Source organism: Hesperophylax consimilis, chromosome 16 (assembly GCF_061612785.1).
Source record: "Hesperophylax consimilis isolate HC1 chromosome 16, BYU_Hcon_1.0, whole genome shotgun sequence".
Taxonomy (NCBI): Eukaryota; Metazoa; Arthropoda; class Insecta; order Trichoptera; family Limnephilidae; genus Hesperophylax; species Hesperophylax consimilis.
Genome location: NC_142851.1, coordinates 9,079,737 through 9,097,724, shown reverse-complemented (window position 1 = coordinate 9,097,724; position 17,988 = coordinate 9,079,737). Strand labels below are relative to the sequence as shown.

General features: G+C 34.2%; 3 protein-coding genes across 4 annotated transcripts; 1 reads left to right on the top strand and 2 right to left on the bottom strand.

The window, feature by feature from the left end:
• Window positions 1-241: 241 nt before the first annotated feature.
• Window positions 242-2,968, bottom strand: PTPMT1 (protein tyrosine phosphatase, mitochondrial 1). The gene is made up of 5 exons (XM_089640860.1): window positions 2,853-2,968; window positions 2,587-2,733; window positions 2,235-2,315; window positions 1,668-1,910; window positions 242-864 (listed from the first exon to the last, which is right to left on the bottom strand). Exons 1-5 carry the CDS (start codon window positions 2,853-2,855, stop codon window positions 739-741), a joined length of 600 nt encoding a protein of 199 aa, XP_089496986.1. The 5' UTR covers window positions 2,856-2,968; the 3' UTR covers window positions 242-738.
• An 83-nt stretch (window positions 2,969-3,051) lies between these two features.
• On the top strand, window positions 3,052-12,043 carry mrn (general transcription factor IIH subunit 4 marionette). Of its 2 annotated transcripts, none has more exons than XM_089640858.1 (10): window positions 3,052-3,397; window positions 3,635-3,739; window positions 3,824-3,955; window positions 5,155-5,340; window positions 5,443-5,623; window positions 6,036-6,119; window positions 7,737-7,939; window positions 9,206-9,320; window positions 9,805-9,942; window positions 10,968-12,043. In XM_089640858.1, the coding sequence occupies exons 1-10, from the start codon at window positions 3,246-3,248 to the stop codon at window positions 11,109-11,111; spliced, it is 1,440 nt and encodes a 479-aa protein (XP_089496984.1). In that variant the 5' UTR covers window positions 3,052-3,245; the 3' UTR covers window positions 11,112-12,043. The 2 variants fall into 2 exon arrangements, with proteins under 2 accessions (XP_089496984.1, XP_089496985.1); XM_089640859.1 differs by having other exon boundaries at window positions 3,234-3,408.
• A 35-nt stretch (window positions 12,044-12,078) lies between these two features.
• LOC149416668 (SKA complex subunit 1-like) lies at window positions 12,079-16,995 on the bottom strand. Its single transcript, XM_089641455.1, has 4 exons — window positions 16,442-16,995; window positions 15,778-15,920; window positions 14,901-15,070; window positions 12,079-12,445 (listed from the first exon to the last, which is right to left on the bottom strand). Exons 1-4 carry the CDS (start codon window positions 16,796-16,798, stop codon window positions 12,291-12,293), a joined length of 825 nt encoding a protein of 274 aa, XP_089497581.1. The 5' UTR covers window positions 16,799-16,995; the 3' UTR covers window positions 12,079-12,290.
• Window positions 16,996-17,988: the final 993 nt, after the last annotated feature.

Here is a 17,988-nt window from a genome sequence, read left to right as displayed (position 1 = left end):
GTAAATATGTTTTGCGCTGTAGGAATATGTTTCTTTCCTTTGATAATTTATTGTTTTGCCACTTCTCTCAATTGGAAATGTAGTCTGGTTTTCACGGCTGGCTGTTTCCTTATTTTGTAGGTACAAATGTTATCATAAATATTTGAGCACAACTTTTCTGATGTTTGAATGATGTTACCCTAGTGTTACCACTGCAATACTTGGTGAAGTGGATAAATTATTATTGAAATTAAAAATTACATTAAATCAATGTCTTCTTTATTTATAAAAAAATATAACAAACAATGTTTACTTTAATGACACAAACATAACAGCTAATTAAAATATTAATTACTGTAATCTCATTCTGATCACCAATTAGTTACAACACCAGAGGTCATTTCTGTCAAACTTGTATTCAGAATTCAATTTCAGTTATGTGATATTATAATATAAAACTTTGTAATAAACAGAAGAATAAACTTTATATTCTTTGTACATTATATCACAGATAGAACATTACAAACAGTTTAAATATTGGAAGACAGTTCAAAATTAAGAAGATGAAAGAAATTCAGAATCAGTGCGACGTTTGAAAAGATAATTATTTTAATTCTAAAATGTGAATTGAAAATCTCTTGTAACAGAGATGCATTCCAACAAGAATCAGGCAGATTTTATTTTGTCAATGTGACATTGATCTGTTTACTATAACAATATGATAAAAATATTCAACATTAGAGATTCAGTATTGGAGATTCAACTCGAGTGAACGTGATTTTTGTGGAATATAGAAAGGGCGTCCCACTGCGCCGTGTGAAGCAATATGTGCGGCCTACGCTCCCTCATGTATTCCACTGTCTCTGCTGGAGTCCAGTTATTTTTCTGAAAAGAAACAAAATATTAAAACACCGTAACAAAAGTATATGCATTGTAATCTTATGTTTCTTCTATAGGCCTTGACGAATTACAGCTTTTGAGTTATTTAGTTGCAGTTCATATTAATTGTTAATAGTAATCCAGTTTTGCAGTTGCGAAATGTTTTTTCCAGTGCTGTACCTTGAAAGAAGCGTAAGTGCACATAACAAAATAACAATTTTATTATTGTTGAACAATTATTGAACTCAGTTTCATCTACAAAAAAAAATATATATATATTTTATAACTATAATTATAAGTAAAAAATTCCAGTACTTTGCATTACAAAATATTTAGGCACTAGACACCCTTCTTTTTAAATTAAAAAATAAAATATATATATATTAAAAGATTCAGGTAGGTACCAATCTACAAACTCTTCGCAGTTTGAGCATCCCTACTTTAGATATTGTGGATACAAAAAAAAACTATGGAATCAAATTTTGTCTTCTCCTTTTTTAACATTGTTGGTAATTTTATCAGTGTGACACAGGGGGGCATAACTCCGATCGAAAATTGGTACCGAAATATTGTGACGTCATATAATTGCCTAACTCTTTCCAAATCTAAAACTCTGAAAGTCTATGGAATAAACTTTCAGAGTTTTTCATTGGTGTATAGTATAATAAGTAGGCTCCAAATGAGAATCTTACCATCTATATATTGGCATATCTATGTGTTTTTAGGACCAATTTGTTTCATACAAAAAGCCCGAAGATATCGATCTAGTGAGTGGATTATTTATGGTGTGAGAAATAAAATCTAATTACCATCATGAGGTAGCAGCCTACTAGAGTAGCACTCCTGGTGCGCCCAGCTTTGCAGTGCACATATACAGTTCCATCGTTGATTTGCTTCTCATCAGGCTCAATGCTCAAGCCACTTAATTTGGAGTCGGCTTGCAAGAATTGGTTTATAAATTTGACCCCCTTTAAAAGTTTGTCTTGGTCCGGAGCCTCGAATATGTCTGTCGTCGGAAGCTGAAGAAATTCTACATTGTGTTGTTTCCATAACTAAAAAATAATTTTTCTTTTGTTACAAAAGATACATTAAAAATACTACTTGTGTGCCAAATTAGTTTCAATAGAAGCTATTATTGGAAAGTTAAAACAAGAAAACTGGGTCGTTTGTCCCACGGTCAAATAAGAAATCGACATAAACCTCACGATATAAGACAATACGCAGAAAAGTAAAGTATGTTTCGGTTTGCAGCACAGCTGTTGTGTGACTTTTCTGCACAGTGTCTTGTTTACGATTTTATTAATATTGATTCCTTATCTATACTGACCCATGGGACGATGGCTAAGTTTAAAAATAAATATAACGTTGAAACTTACCATTCCATCATTGGATAATAATTTTAATTCATAGGATTCATTCATTGAGACAACTCCCTTAACGTTTTCCTCTTGTGTAAGCTGTAAAAATAAATTCTTAATTGTATTCTTTGTATTTATACAGTAAAATAAAGGGCATTATTTTTACAAGACAACAAATGAACTGATCTTAATAGTGATTAAACTAAATACAATTATTTTAAGGTTAGAAGTTTTCAAATATGATATTTCCGGTAATATTAGTTAAGACTAGATTTAAACTAACAATATAATTTATAGTAACTTTTTGTTTGATAAAAAGTTTCGCGAAAACTTCAGAAGTGTTTTGAAAAACTACGAAAAATCTGAATACCTGTTCCGTCATTCCTCTGAATGGGAGGGCCCCCAAAATAACTGATTCATCTATTCGGTCGTACCATCTTCTGGTGGTCATTTTTTCCATAAAAACATTGTAAATAAGCGTCGGGTAGAAAGTGACACGGGCGAACATTGATAAAACCTGTCCGATAACAGAAAATATATTATTAATGTTAATGTAATCACAATATACACCAAATTTACAGGCGTGACATTCCTCGGCTTTCTTTCAGTAATTATTCTAATGGATTTTTAACTCACCATGATGAAAGTATGTCAATAACAGGTTTTTCCTAAAATCGAGTGGTGGGGAAATGTAGGAAGGAAAGATGTCAATTTTTGACAACTCGGAAATACTTATTTTATGGCTGTCGTCAGCTATCGTGTATATTTTCTTTAGAGGTGCTTACGTATTTCCGATTATTAGTGTAAACTGATCCACACAAAAGGAATGTACTGTGTTGATTTATATGGCAATACTGTATTTTCAATATGTCTATGGTTTATTGTATGTCAAAAATAAATGTCAACATTCAACAAATTTGCAGCAGAAAATAATATTATTTGACGCGTATAATGTATTGCTTTACTTATAAGAAACTTTTCATTTTAGAAAAATAATGTTGTGTGAATCAATTTTCAATTAGCCTTAACATGGGTGAACAATCCAAATCTAAATCCGGCACCGGTGGGACACAGCCAGCGAACTTACAATGCAAAGATTTGCACGATTATTTAAAAACAAGGAACCCACAAATGCTGGATTCTTTATATAGTTATCCTACCATATGTTTAGCGGTTTACCGGTTAGTAAAGTGTGCGTACTATTTAAAAAACATCTGAAACACATTTGATTTGGCTTTGTTTGGAATTATAGGTTAGGTCAGACGTTAATTTAAATTAGACATTATTTTACGAATGTACAGATTTTTAAAGCTGCAAAGTAGTGAATTTGGGGCACCTTAGTTACATTTAAATAAAATTATGAAGTTACTCAGATATTCACATTTGCAGTAATAAGAAAGTAACATTTTTGTTTTCAGAGATCTTCTAGAATTAGCCAGACACTATGTGATACGACTCCTATTTGTAGAACAACCAGTTCCACAGGCAGTGGTGGCGTCGTGGGCGTCACAAGCCTATTCCAAGTATGCTATTAATTAACAGTAAAATGAAATTTTAAATCTTACATGTTTCTAATTGATATTGATAGGTAAAATTTGATTTTCCAGAGAGCATAATGAAGTTTGCACATCTCTAAATGAATTGTCAGTATGGCAGGAGGCTGTGATACCTGGTGGGCTACCGGGCTGGATTCTTTCAGCTAAATTTAAGAAGAATCTCAAGGTGGCATTGCTCGGAGGGTAATTGTAACTTTTATTTTTAATTACACAGCTTATAATCACGCTGAAATATAATGGTGCTTATAAACAGGACCAAATTTCCGCTAGCCGAGCAACGAATAACAGCTTACAAACTAAGCAACGTTTTGCGCCATTTGTGGTTGCTTCGTTCCTTTCCCATAGTTTGCGGCTCGGCTCGCAGAAATTTTGTCCTGTAGCATAATAGAAGGGTTTTTCTCACAAAATTTTACTAAAATAAAATCTTCCTCTTTCTCATTATGACGCATGTAACAACAGAAAGAGCGGCAGGACCATAGAGATAGTTGTTATTATAAAATTTTACTTACAACTACCATTTTTAATAAGCATTTAAAAAAAAAAAAACAAACATTTGACTGAACTTAATGACAATAAACAACAACTTTTTGCATTTACGGTTATGAAAAATATTGATAATTAATATTATTTACGTAAATAATAATTTATGTGAAAATTTGCCAACTGAAGCAGCATTTTGAAAAAAACAGCGATATGAAGTTCGCGCATAATTCACGTTTGTTTGTAGGCGCTGCCAACCTTTTTTTTTCAACCATTTTGAAAAATGCGTGCAATCTGTGCTTGTGATATGGAAATGATCATTTTCAGTGGAATTCACATAGGTATCCTTTGTAATGTAGTTCGCTAAATCTAAATATAATTAATAATAATTGATTGTAAAATTAGCCAACAAATATCAAATTATGTAAATAAAAAACTCAGATGATAGAAATAATTTAAAAGTATTATAATGAAAAAAAATCTGGCTTTATTCAATATTTTTCATAATTGTAATGCAAAAAGGTGTTGTTTATTGTCACTAATCATATTTTTGTTTTTTTTTAAATGCGTATTAAAAATGGTAAATTTTGGTAAAAGTTTACCAAAATTTCTGTTGCAGTTTTAAAAATGTCCACAAAGAAACTGACTGACAGTAAGTTTTGCTGAATAATAAATAATGTTTCTGATCTACTGTTTTTTTTGTATTTTATTTAATCTTAAAAGATCCGATAATTTTTATTTTTTTATTTAATAAATATTTACATGATGATGCAGTACATTTTCTTTTGACTATCACACTAGGCTAACGCCTGTGTTGTGGTAGTCATACATAAAATACTTCATTAATAATATATAATAATAAACAGATAAAAAGTAATAACAATACGATGGATTATGTTTAGTGGCCGACCATGGAGCATGTCCAGTACCCTGGAGAGGGACCCTCACGGGAGGGACGAAGTGTTCCTGGATGCGTACGCCCTGGAGCGCTGGGAGTGCGTCCTGCACTATATGGTGGGCAGCCAACAGACGGAGGGCATCAGCGTGGATGCTGTGAGGATATTGCTCCATGCGGGGCTCATGGCCAGGTGAGCTCTTGCCAATGATTATGTTTAGTGGCCGAACATGGAGCATGTCCATTGCATGTCACCTTTAAGAGGGATAATAACTGAAAAATTGATAATTTCCAGAGACACGGAAGACAACTCCACGGTGATAACCCGCGCCGGCTTCCAGTTTCTCTTGCTCAGCACCGGACAGCAGGTGTGGCTGTTCCTGCTGCACTACCTGCACACCGCCGGGCAGAGGGGACTGGACCCCGCACAGTGCCTGGCTTTTCTCTTCCAGCTCAGCTTCAGCACACTTGGAAAGGTAACCTAATACAAATTATATCTCCGCTTCTGAATAATTTTTTTTTTCTACAAAGATAATGTGAAGTAAAATCTTTTTTAACCCTTTGAACCTCAGCCATTCAATAATCTGTGTATTCAAGCATTCTTATCCTCAGGGCTGGCCCTGATCCAGTAAAATTGTCAAGGGTGCTGTGTTAGGGGTTAGGTTATTTTCAGCGCCTTCGCTACTTGGCAAATCAGCGCCCGGAGCGGACTGCTCCAATTGCGCCTCCACCGCACTGGCCCTGCTTTTCCTTCTTATTTTATTTCCAGCGTCTTTGACTCCACTTTGTTACAAGTTTTACTGCACATGGAAAGAAAAACCACCACATAACTGATAATTATTATTGAAATTAGTTTATTTTACAAAATTTGTTTTTGTTTCTTTCAAGGATTACAGCACAGATGAAATGAGCAGTAACATGTTAGTATTCCTGCAGCATCTCAGAGAATTTGGACTTGTGTATCAAAGAAAGGTAACTAAAAATAAATGTTATGCTTCTTATTCGGAATGTATCCCGTGTTTTATTTATTTATGTATATTATTTTGCTTGTCCTTTTACTAGACGTAATTCATAATGAAAGCTGGAGAGACAGCCTAACTCCTCAGGTCTCATGAGTATTCCTGATTTGCAATAGAATCCAAATAAATGGAATATGTCTGAATGAATCCGAAAACAGAAAACTGTTTTGAAAGGTGATGAAACGTTCTTTTAAATTTTATTATTATAAATAAACATATTTTTTTAAATATTAAAATTTTTAACTTAACCTCTCAGACAAAGACTTTTATTTACTATGTGTTCCTTTGAGAACTGTCAAAACGTGATAATTTTTGTGTTATTTACGAGTTTTGCTAAAAGCTTCATAACTCACTTTTGGGAAACGTAGACTCATTCTAAAAAAATGTTTTGGAAAGATTATGAAATCCACTATCGCATTGTGTTGTTATACGTAAATATTTGCGTTTCTAAATATACATTTTATGAAAACGTCGAAAATATGTAAAAATCGCTTACCATTATTTCAAAGCCGTGAAAAATATACTTTTTTCTGAGTATCATAAAGAAATAACACTTTATATATTGAAGAAATATAATTAAAAACTATTAGTCACCTCAAAATATTAACCGTCCAAACTAAAATATTTTTAATAAATTATTTAGAAACGCAATAAATTATGAACGAACAAGATGACAGATTCAATCGGCTTAGATAATGCACCTCTACGTTCCATAGATATTCTTGAATACAGACGCGTAGCGTTATTCATTATCGATACTCTGTTGTTTAAATCATGGCAATCCGTATACTAGTGATGGAAATAAATCGATTTTTGTAAAATCTCGCGCGTTTACGTGAAAAGACGTTCTAATGTCTTGACCGCTATTATCATATTTACGTCTTTTGACGTTCTAATGTTCTGAGTGGTTAACCAAAAAAAATAAAACTGGCTCGCTTTACGTTTTTTCTAACCATAATTACTGATAAGAAAAAATACATAAAAACTCACATATTTTATTATACAAATGTATTACAAACGTTAATGTCACCTCACTTTTTTGTCGTTTCATATAACAATAATTAATAAAAAATTCACGAAATCAGTTTTTTGTAAATTGCGGTCGGAACATTTGGTTTCATAAACGTGAAAATTTTACTTCTTCTGTGGTTAACTTCAAGATTTGAATATAAAGCATGGTAACTCTTAATATAACTCTTTCTAACACCGTTTTAATCATATTTTTCACCACAACTTTAAGAGCTACACAACGAAGTTGTTCCCAAAAGCGAACAATTTAGCCTAAAGGGCTAATAATGCCTGTATTCTAGGACAGTAGAAAATTTTCTCTCCTTGACCTTGAAAAGCTATAGTAAAATACAACCCTGTAGTTCTCTGTAATATCGGTAGCTCGGAATTAATGCTACTAATGCCATCTGTGTTTCGCACAGCTAACCAATATCTAATATATATATCTGCCTTACAAAATTAGTTTGAGACCTTTTTCGTTTGAAAATTTTCTTAGACTTTGCAGTCAGTAAAGTGATCTTGAAATGGTATATTATAATTTCCTTATCACAATTCATTGTAGCGCAAGGCGGGCCGCTTCTACCCCACCCGGCTGGCGCTGAACATAGCATGCGCCCGCGGGGCCACCCCCAAGGCGATCAGTGCGGCAACTCCCTCGGCGCCAACCGGCTACATCGTGGTGGAGACCAACTATCGGGTGTACGCCTACACCGACAGCAGCCTTCAGGTGGCGCTGCTGGGGCTCTTCACTGAACTGCTCTATAGGTTTGCACATACATATTACACTTCTTTCGTATGATCACAATATTTTTGAGTTTCCATGACAAAAGAAAAGTGAAGGAAAATAACAAACTTATCCTAAACTATTCTTTTATCATGTTCTGTTTTATCATCTTACTGATTTTTGAGTTTTATTTAATTTTTTTTATATTTCCAAAGTAATATGATTTGAATTTTGAGTTTTATTTAATCTTTTTTTATATTTCCAAAGTAATATGATTTGAATTTTGAGTATTTTATGGGAGTTATTCGTCTTTCATATGATCGCAATATACATATAAGAATGTGGAGTGTTAAAGAATTTATACATTTATATGTATTATTTCATTGACCTAAGACGGACAAAATTTGAACAATTCATCAAATTTCACAGTTAATTTGCAGGTTCTGTGAAAGTCCTATTCATGTTCTGTTATTATATCATTATAGGCCCAGTTGATTTACAGAACTGAAATAATAACAGAACTTGAATAGAACCTTCACAGAACCTGAAAATCAACTTTGAAATTTGATGAATTGTTAAAATTCTGTGAAACAACCCATCCTTAGTGTAGTGAAGAACTGTTTTAACTCAACCATTTGGCATTTCATCTGTCTGCAAATTCGTTAGTCACGTTCCAACTGCGGTATCAAGATGGTAGGTTTTTAGCTCTGTCGTGTGCCGCAGTAGCCGTTGCGCATGATCCAAAAAATTATTTTTCTGAATAAAGTATTCTGGGGAAAATACTTATGGTAGATTATACCAATTTCTATTGCACCATTTTGTCAAATATCACTTGAAGGGTGCTTTGCAAAACTAGAAAATATCTATAATAACTGATGATCAACTGCATGTTCAATCGACATCTACATTACATAGCGGTGAGACCAAAGATATTAGAAGAACGAGATATGCTATGTTGGCCGCCGGACCGTAGCCGGAGTACTACCTAATTAGGGTACTTTGAACGGTATCGGGACGTGTACGCACAGAAATCTGTTCTATGTATTAGTGCGGATACCTTAGCGCAAGCGAAGGTGTGCAGTAGTATTGGTGAACAAAACCGGCGGCACTCGGCAAAACAATTCCACTCAGTACGAACTGCTCATAGCACATCTCGTTCTTCTAATATCTTTGGGTGAGACCCTCGTCTCTCAGCCAAATTTCGCAGGTTCAAGATTTGATTTTTTTTTTAATAATATACAGTGTAAAATTTAAGCATGTGTGTTATATAATGCATGTACCTATATTTATCTAAAAAATTTTTTTAGGTTTCCCAATTTAGTGGTGGGCGTTTTAACAAGAGAATCCATCCGCCAGGCTTTACGCGGAGGTATCACAGCCCAGCAAATAATCAATTATCTAGAACAACATTCACATCCTCAGGTTTGATATTATTCTGTCCACTTTACGCTAAAGCTTGTCACACACGTTTGGCTTTGCATATTTCAGCATATCGCTCGCCATACACTACGAATGGGAGTGTATGGTGAGCAATATGCTGAAATAGGCCAAGCCACGAGAATATAGTGAGGTTTATAGCGTAGGCTGTCACAAGCATAATCGATATTGTAAATGTAGGCTTTCTGCTTCTACTAATTTTTACGCTTTCTCTGATTTTTGTTGTCAATATTTTTCTAACCTTTTTATGACAATCTTTAAACAATTTGTTGCCTATAATTTTTTCTGTTTTTTGTAACAGTCTTTGATCGATTTATTGTCAATCATCTTCCCACACTCTTTGTCGATTTGTCGTCGTAGGCTTTTTGAGACAATTGTGAATCTTTCTGGCTCTCAATATTTTTCTTGGCTTTTTGTGATGGATCGTTAATCAATTTGTTTAGTATATTGTCTTATGTTGGTTTTTTAGATGCTGGCATCTGAGACGTACACCCAGGGTCGCTCCTCCATTCCTCCCACCGTAGTGGATCAGATCAGATTATGGGAAAACGAGAGGAATCGATTCACCTATACGGATGGAGTTGTCTACAATCAGTTCCTTTCTCAGGTGAGCTTCCGGATTTACAAATCTAGTTTCTTAACGCCTATTGTGCGGCTGGCTACATTTGCAGTCCAGTGAAATAATGACTTCCTTGAGGTGCACTGCAGTGTGCAGTGTGTAGAGCTAGGTTTTAGACGTTTTGAACGCATTTCGTTACCGCCCATGAAAATTCCTAAGTAAAATAGTTCATTTTGTAGAAGTGTGTCTATTATTTCTAATTCAAGTTTCAATATTAAATTTTGGTAGCTATTTACAAGGAGATATATACAAAATTTTACTTGCTATTATTGCTTCAAGAAAGTTTTTAAAAATTGATCTCATTTTAGGATTGTTTCTTCATTTAAAATGTGTCCTTTGGTAAAGTGCACTATATTCAAGAGGTGATTCAACATGATACATAGTACAAGTAAAAGAGAAAAACAACCATAATTTGGTAGTTTTTTAGGTAAAAACTTTGAATTGTTTGCATGGAAAAATATTTTCATATGAAAGAAAAACAATAGAATTCAGAAAAAAGTTGTTTATCTCTTTTACTTCTACCATCATGTAGAATCACCTCCCGAAGTCGGTGCACTTTACCCCAAGACAATCAATGTAAAATTTTATAGCTAAATAAGACACTCTTAAAAGAAGACACCTTTATACAGGACACCCTATACGTAAGGGCTCTTGAGCCATATTGTGGCTTCTACCCTTAATTGAACCAACATTTCGGAAAGCCTGTTCGGAAAGCCTTTCTGCTCACTTGTCCATGCTGATGTCCACCACAAAATTGTGGTGCCACCAAGCAGACACTAGGTAAGGGAACATAGAATGAAATGGATTTGGTTTCGTGTCGCCGCTGGTGGAGCCACATTGGTGTCCCTCTGAAATAGGGCTCTAAATCTTTCCCTGTAATTTTTCTTAAAACAGTTGTAATTTGAATTTCAGACAGTGCACCCACAATATTCAATCTAAATTTTATTGTAATTGAATACAATCTTGAAAATGGTATAATTTTTAACATGTTGTGTGGTTTCCATTCATTTCAGGCTGACTATGTGGTTCTGAAGGAACATGCAGCGCAACTCGGTGTTCTGGTTTGGGAAAACGAAAGGACAAGAACAATGGTCGTCACCAAACAGGGACACGATGACGTCAAAAAGTTCTGGAAAAGATATTCCAAGAGTTCATAGTATAATTAATACAAACAAACAATGATTCTTGGCTAGGAGTGACCAGTCATAGTAAGGCCGGGCGCACACGGGTGACTTAAGTCAGTGTTTCAAATTCCATCAAAATATGCGTAGGTGACATTAGAGTGACGAAATTGTTGCCATGACAAAGTCATCCGTGCATGCCTGGCCAAGTGCGCAATTTTTGCCAGTAAGCATTAAATATTTTATTTTGTTGGAAAAAAAAGATAATTTAACAGTAAAATATTCAATCTCCACGGTAATCACTAAAAATGATTGCGAAAAATAAAGTTATTTTGTGATTCAAGTGTTTAAAATACGCATACACCAGTGGCTTGCAGTGAAATTTTTCTGATTTTCATAACACATAGGTATTTCAAAACCAGTATTTTATGGTGTGTATTTTTTTCAGTTATTGTCATTGTACAAATGATTGTAATGTTTAACCGATTTTTCTATAAAAATTTAATGCTTGAAAAGCTAATTATTTTCAATATAAATAAATTTGTTACGAATATGTAATTTTTTTGGTTATAAAAAAACCACTTATTTGAAAATATTTGGTTTCGGAAAATGGCAAACTTCTGGCATAAACTAAGTCAGTACAGATTGTCTTTGTGTAAATGTTACTATAGTTCTGACCAAAAAACAAAAGACCGTTCCCTAGTGTTTTCCCAAAAAAGAAATACGGTAAGGGGCAAGCCACTTACGAACTTCTAATAAATCATGCCCTTTCTGTGCTTGGCAAGAAATTTGCGTCTTTTTGTGTGGTCTAGTTGTAGCACCGCAGTGACTAAGAAAGTTGTATATCAAAGGCTAATCTTGGGTATTAATATTTATGAATATTAATTTGTACCGTGCTGTATGATCACTAATGCCCTAATTTATGTATATTGAACATTTAAAGTAAACGAGTATATTTTTATTATTAATAAAAAAAATCAAAAACGAAAATTATTTGGTTGTATTTTTATTTTCATCATGAATGTTATTAAATAATTTATTGCATCATAAAAAAAATCTTTATAGCCGTAACGGCAGACATTAACTTTGAAATGTGTACATAAAACTAGGTTATCAAAAATACATAATAAGCATAAAGATTAGTATGGAACAAATATGTTGGTACGTAAAAGCATGTTGGCAAAGTGCGACAATCAAATGAAGTGATAGAACGGACTAATCGGTGATGGCGATGTATCTTATTAGCCCTCCTTCACGAACCTCTTGTAGGCGGCCTGTATGCCTCAGCATTGGTATCAGATTCAGTGTGTGCTTGTCTATCTTTCCTCCCATGGCGCTCTTTAAGTCATCTTGGGTTATAAAGCGTTTACCTGAAACATATATTGTTTATTTTAAAATATGCATCAAATATATTATAATATAAGAGAGCGTATTTTAGGGTCCAGATTGCTGAAATGCGAGAGAGGCAGCAGGAGTTATAGACAAAGCTTTACTATTAAACAATCACCAGGCGTTGAATGCGTTGGTTTGGAGTACTCTGGAGGCCAGCAGAAAATACTTTGTTGATTGTTAGCACCCTTCAAGTGGGTTTAAATAAGGTCCCGTTCATACCCCTTATGTAGTGAAAAGCACACATTTCAGGCAAAAACAGGAACCTTCTTGATGGATGGGGGATAGAGGGCTACCACACCATATAACTCCCTTGATCGTACTGGGATTCGTTTCTGGTTTTTTGTGGGCACGCAGATTGTACACTTACTTTTATAATATATATATTGATTATACAGGTTCCTTTTGATTGATTTTTCCACACAAGAGACAAGAAGATAAGAAAGTGGGAGATTTGTATCACTTATCATTGTTTATACATATACATTAGGGTGTCCCAAAAAAATTAAAGTTGTTATTTTTGAACGCATACCCTCTAATTTTGTTTTAATAATGACACAACTCCTATAAAAAAAATTTCGTTTACTTTGGACAACTGCAACCCGTGCCGACTTGCATCGAAAGATGTCAGTACTTGTACATTAAGAAGCCAGCGAGCAAACGTGTTGATGAGCTTGTAATAACTTGCTATTTTGTTAGTAAACGAAAATCACTCGTTCAGGGAAGATGTTGTTAGATTTACGCACTTCTAAAAATAGTATATTTTTAATAGGAGTCGTAAAACACCAAATATCGGGTTCTAAACTGCCATCTAATGGACAAGTTCTTGAAGTTTTGTTCTACAATATCCGGAAAGTGAATTTAACTGTCAATATATACCAAATATAGCCATAGTTGGTATTAAAAGCTGTGTTTGAAGTAAAAATCAGTCAAGTGACTACAAACTCTTACATACCACTCTTCAAAAAGTTTCGAGATAACTGTAAAAATGTTGATCCCGATAAAATTCAGTGCTACAGAGAAAGTCTCACATTGCACCTAACCGCTTCCGAAATCGATGATTTGCTTGACTTTTACCGTACTGCACTGACAACAAAAATACTTGGAGATGACTATTGAGAGTTTTTAGAGCTCTGTGTGATAGTTTAAGGAGAAGATACAGCGAGAAAATTTAAGATTCGGCCTCCAGGTGCTCGATGGATGGCAAAGGCGCTTTATTCCTTGAAAATATCATTAATTTGTGCGCAATTTAAAATTACCGGTAAGGATAAGGTGGCACTTTTAGACGTTTGCCTGTTCATAGTAACATCCTGTGTCAAGCCATGGTTACAATGTATTATAGCAGTTAAAGCACCTTACCAGGACTTGTGCTTTTTGAAATCGATGAAAGCTTAAGAAAAAATTAATGAAAACATCTCAATGGCAGCTTTATTTCTGTTCAGTAAGCAGTTATGGTATTTGACCGATGAAGGATCTATTTTATCGCTGTTTTACGACGCTGTGGATCAAACAATTAAAATAAAAATGCTCGAAATATCAAAAAAAAAAAATTATCAACCAATGACAAACGTTACATCCCATCGAAGGAAGATCTTGATGGTAAATTGTATGGTAAGTTTATTAGGTAGTTTAAATTATGTTTTGTATTGAGGTGTTTGTTCATAACATAATTTAGTGACTTTTGTTTCAGAGAAAAATATTTACGACTTCATTTCAGTCAAGAACAAGTATTTGTTTGATCGTCTGAAAACAGATGCCAGTTTTCTTAACGAATTCCCTACGATGTGGTCAAATATTGCTTCGTATCAAGAAGTCAGAAAGAAGGTGTCGCCGCTGAGGGAAGTGAATGATACAGCTGAAAGAACTGTTAAGTCAATGCAAGATTTTCATGGCTTAATCTCACGGTCGAAGAGGAACAAAAATAATTTTTGTTACGATGCGTTCAGGAACACCGGAAGATTTATCCTGACTGTAAAAAACAAACTATGAAGAAAAAATTTAATCAATAAACTATTTTTAAATATAAAATACTACATAATTGAACATTTGTGCATTTTTAAATTTTATTTATCCGACAAAAATTAAAGTTGAAAATCCTTCCATATTAACTCTGTACCATATGTTTGGCATCAAGTCGGCACGGGTTGCCGGTGTTTAATCAAAATAATATTTATTAGATGAGTTATTGGAATCAAATGGAATAAAATAAGAGGGTATGCGTATTTAAATTCATGAAAAAAAAATTCTTCCTTATGTCCTGGGACACCCTAATATACATATGTATAGTTAGAACCCTTACAAAAAGATTGGTATTTAATATTCATATAGAATTATCGAACAGCAATGCCTTCACAGCCATACAAGTAGGACCGGCATAAAAGGTAGAACTACCCTTCCCGCTGGAAGTGTGTTAATATTGTGAACAAAGTTAGTTACCTTTTGTCTTTGGACATTCCTGTCTTTTGAATGCTGATAATTTTTCCTGGTCGACTCTTTTCTTCAAAGATTTTGCCGTATGCAGAAGTGAATATTTTTCTTCGAGACATTTGTTAATTTTGTCCACAAAGGAGTTGATCGCATCGTACGTCACCCTTCCACGCATGTATCTGAAATTAAAAAGATTTTGTTTTTAATGCCGCTTGAAAAATGTGGCAGTTTCTTCAAGTTTCTTTGCATTTCAGACAAATCAAGCAGGCAATAATAATAATAACATGGCATTTATATAGCGCAGTTTAGTGTCATTTCACTTCAAGTGCGCTTAACTACTCGTATAACAAACTTAAAAAAAAATGGTAATTCATTATTAGTGGTTCTTAAAATTATTCCTACAGTGTGCTTTACCCAAATACAGATCTAATATTAAAACATTAAATCCACCAGATCCAAATTCAGCATTCTTGACTGCTATGCTCAAGTTCTAATACTGCCGTGGTAAGTAAAAGGAGTCATTCTCCAGAATCAGGGGTCAAAGTTTTGCAGTTTTGCTCAACCTATTAGCATATTTATACTTGGCTTAAGGTACTGATTTTTTAGTCAAAACACTGTTCTGTATTGTCTGTTTTAAAAAAATTGTAAAATATAATAATAGCTGTTGAAAATATGCAATTTTCTGTTTTTTCTTACCAACGGTAGTGCCTGTAAGTAAGTGAAAAAGCAGTATAAAGAGAATACGTCACAAGAGTCGCAACTACTCTGAGCCAGTAAGACTATGGCATCCGCGATTGGGGTATGTTGTGTATAATTAGGTACTTTGAATCATGTGTGAATAACTGAAGGATGGTGTTTACATTGTAAATCAGGATCATAATCTTACCCTGGTATCTTAGAAAATTCAGTTTGAGTTAGATATTGTACATCCTTATGAACGAATACTTTCTGGGCACTTGTGACAACACTTTCAGCAAAATCCAGATGTCTTCGGGTGGGTAATGGAGTAAGTGCATTTTTACATGTCCCCTAAAAGAGAATTATTATTAATAATGTTATAATCACCAACCTTGGACAGATGTATGTCAAACTTCATAATAGTCCTAACTGCCCAGACCGAGTGGAACTGGGATGAGAATGTAATAACGCTTAGAAATTGGGAGAGAGAAAGTAGAAGACTTTTTCTTGACTTTCATTGTGTAGAATTATACAAATTCACATTGTGCAAGCCGCAGCACCCTTCATACTTGTAGTTTTTAAATTTTATGGTAAAGCTTAATGATATTGAAAGTTGGATCAGTGTGGTACAGTTTTGAATTTTAACAATAAATTATTAAAGTTCCCACTAAAATAAATAACTGATTGAAAATCAAATCAACTAAGAATGTTTAATTAATTAACTCAAATCAGCTGCTGTGTTACTAGAATAAATGAATTGGCCAAAAATATCACGGAAATGGCTTAAAAAATGGTGATAAGTTCGTTATGCTAAATAAATATCTTAAAGTTCAGTACTATCGAATAAGTACACAATTAATGAAAGTAAGTACCTCTGCAGAAATAATGTTTTCTTTATCGTAATCGTCTTCTAATGTCAATATTTTGTTAAATTTGCTGGGAAGATTACTTTCAGCATAATTTATTCTCGATTCTAAACATCTCACTTCTTCGTCGAGGATTTTTATCTTGGGAAGCAACTGCTTCATTTTTTTCACCTCTTCTTTGGCGACTGCAGTGTCACTTTTTATCTTACAAACTAAACTGAACGCATATGCTATGTCGTCTTCTAGAAACTTCTGATCTTGAATGAGATTCATAACTTCAGTAATATGATTTTTTCTCTCAATTTGTGATGAAATGAGTTCATCGAGACTTTCATAGTCATCGATTGTTTTTTTGATATCCATTTCAGAGTTGTAACGAATGGTCGAAATTATTATCAAAAATTGACTTCAACAATTCGTTGAAGTACACTTCGATAGCTCATTGATTGATCACAAAAGCATGGAGTTTATTTTGGACGATAGCAAAACACAACTAAAGATTGAATTATTATTAAAAATTCGAATTAAACCAATCTATTTACTTAAAGCATGGATTCGGTACTTTGCATAAATGAACCTACACCTACTTTGTTTCAAAAATGACAGTTGTAAATATTGCCAGATTAAATAATGAGCCGAGTGTGGCACCGCGGCAGGCACTTTGGGTTTGATTAAAATGTTGTGAACTATGTAGGTACTGTTTCTTTCTTCAAAAGGGTCTCATAAGACCTGTTAAGAAGTGTCCACGTAGTATTAATTATATAAACGTGAGCCTTAAAGTTATAAGGGCGAAGTCTTTTGTGGGGAAAAGACACTATCGGGGGTTACGATGGAAGCCCAGTCAATCTGTAAATCATTTTCTTCCGTATGATGGAGGGATCAGAAGAGATTATCTAGGTTAGTGAGCCAGTCTAGGGCCCCAAGCATCGTCTTGTGGACCTGTAATCTTTGTAACATTGTTAAAATTGATATAAAGTACACTATAATACTTCCAAACTTATAATACGAGTACAAAGTATTAGGATTTCAAAACCAAATTACATAAAAGGAAGGGCCCCTGAGTATATAGCCTGATGCTGATGACTAAATCGCTATTGTTTTAAATTATACCATAATAAATTAATTGACGGAAGAAAAATCAATACGCAATCATTAAATAATATTAGAATAAAAAAATGGTTTTTCGTAAGAAAATACCAAAAATAAAAATAAATGAACTGCAATTTTTTAACAAATTTAAACAAAATGGGTATAGATACCGCCGCCCCGGGATTCATTCATTAGATAATCATCCCAAGTGGTTCGCTGCGTTTTGTGACTTAGCAGGGGTGCCCGAGTACACGGAGGTGAGGATTTTTCAGGTCTTGGCGGTGGATGTGCCCATCCACCAGATGTGTGGTGGGCCAGATTGAGAGAGGCCGGTTAAAGGAGGCCCTTCAACTTCTCCAACCGGACTCTCTCGATCGAACCAACGCTTGCACCGCAGTGGGAGGGATGGATTCATACGTCACTCCTGGAAAAACTGACCCAAGATTCCTATCCATCCCTCATTC

Bases quoted from the DNA above. Each gene is read 5' to 3' on its own strand.
- PTPMT1 (XM_089640860.1), bottom strand. The intron at 1,911-2,234 runs GTAAGTTTCAAC...ATTATTTTTTAG, and splicing joins TATTATCCAATGATGGAATG to TTATGGAAACAACACAATGT. The intron at 865-1,667 runs GTAATTAGATTT...GTTTCTTTTCAG, and splicing joins TAGGCTGCTACCTCATGATG to AAAAATAACTGGACTCCAGC.
- mrn (XM_089640858.1), top strand. From the start codon at position 3,246: ATGGGTGAACAATCCAAATCTAAATCCGGCACCGGTGGGACACAGCCA. The intron at 3,740-3,823 runs GTATGCTATTAA...TTGATTTTCCAG, and splicing joins GCGTCACAAGCCTATTCCAA to AGAGCATAATGAAGTTTGCA. The intron at 5,624-6,035 runs GTAACCTAATAC...GTTTCTTTCAAG, and splicing joins GCTTCAGCACACTTGGAAAG to GATTACAGCACAGATGAAAT.
- LOC149416668 (XM_089641455.1), bottom strand. From the start codon at position 16,798: ATGGATATCAAAAAAACAATCGATGACTATGAAAGTCTCGATGAACTC. The intron at 15,071-15,777 runs GTAAGATTATGA...TTTTAATTTCAG, and splicing joins GAATTTTCTAAGATACCAGG to ATACATGCGTGGAAGGGTGA. The intron at 12,446-14,900 runs GTAACTAACTTT...TATATGTTTCAG, and splicing joins GGAATGTCCAAAGACAAAAG to GTAAACGCTTTATAACCCAA.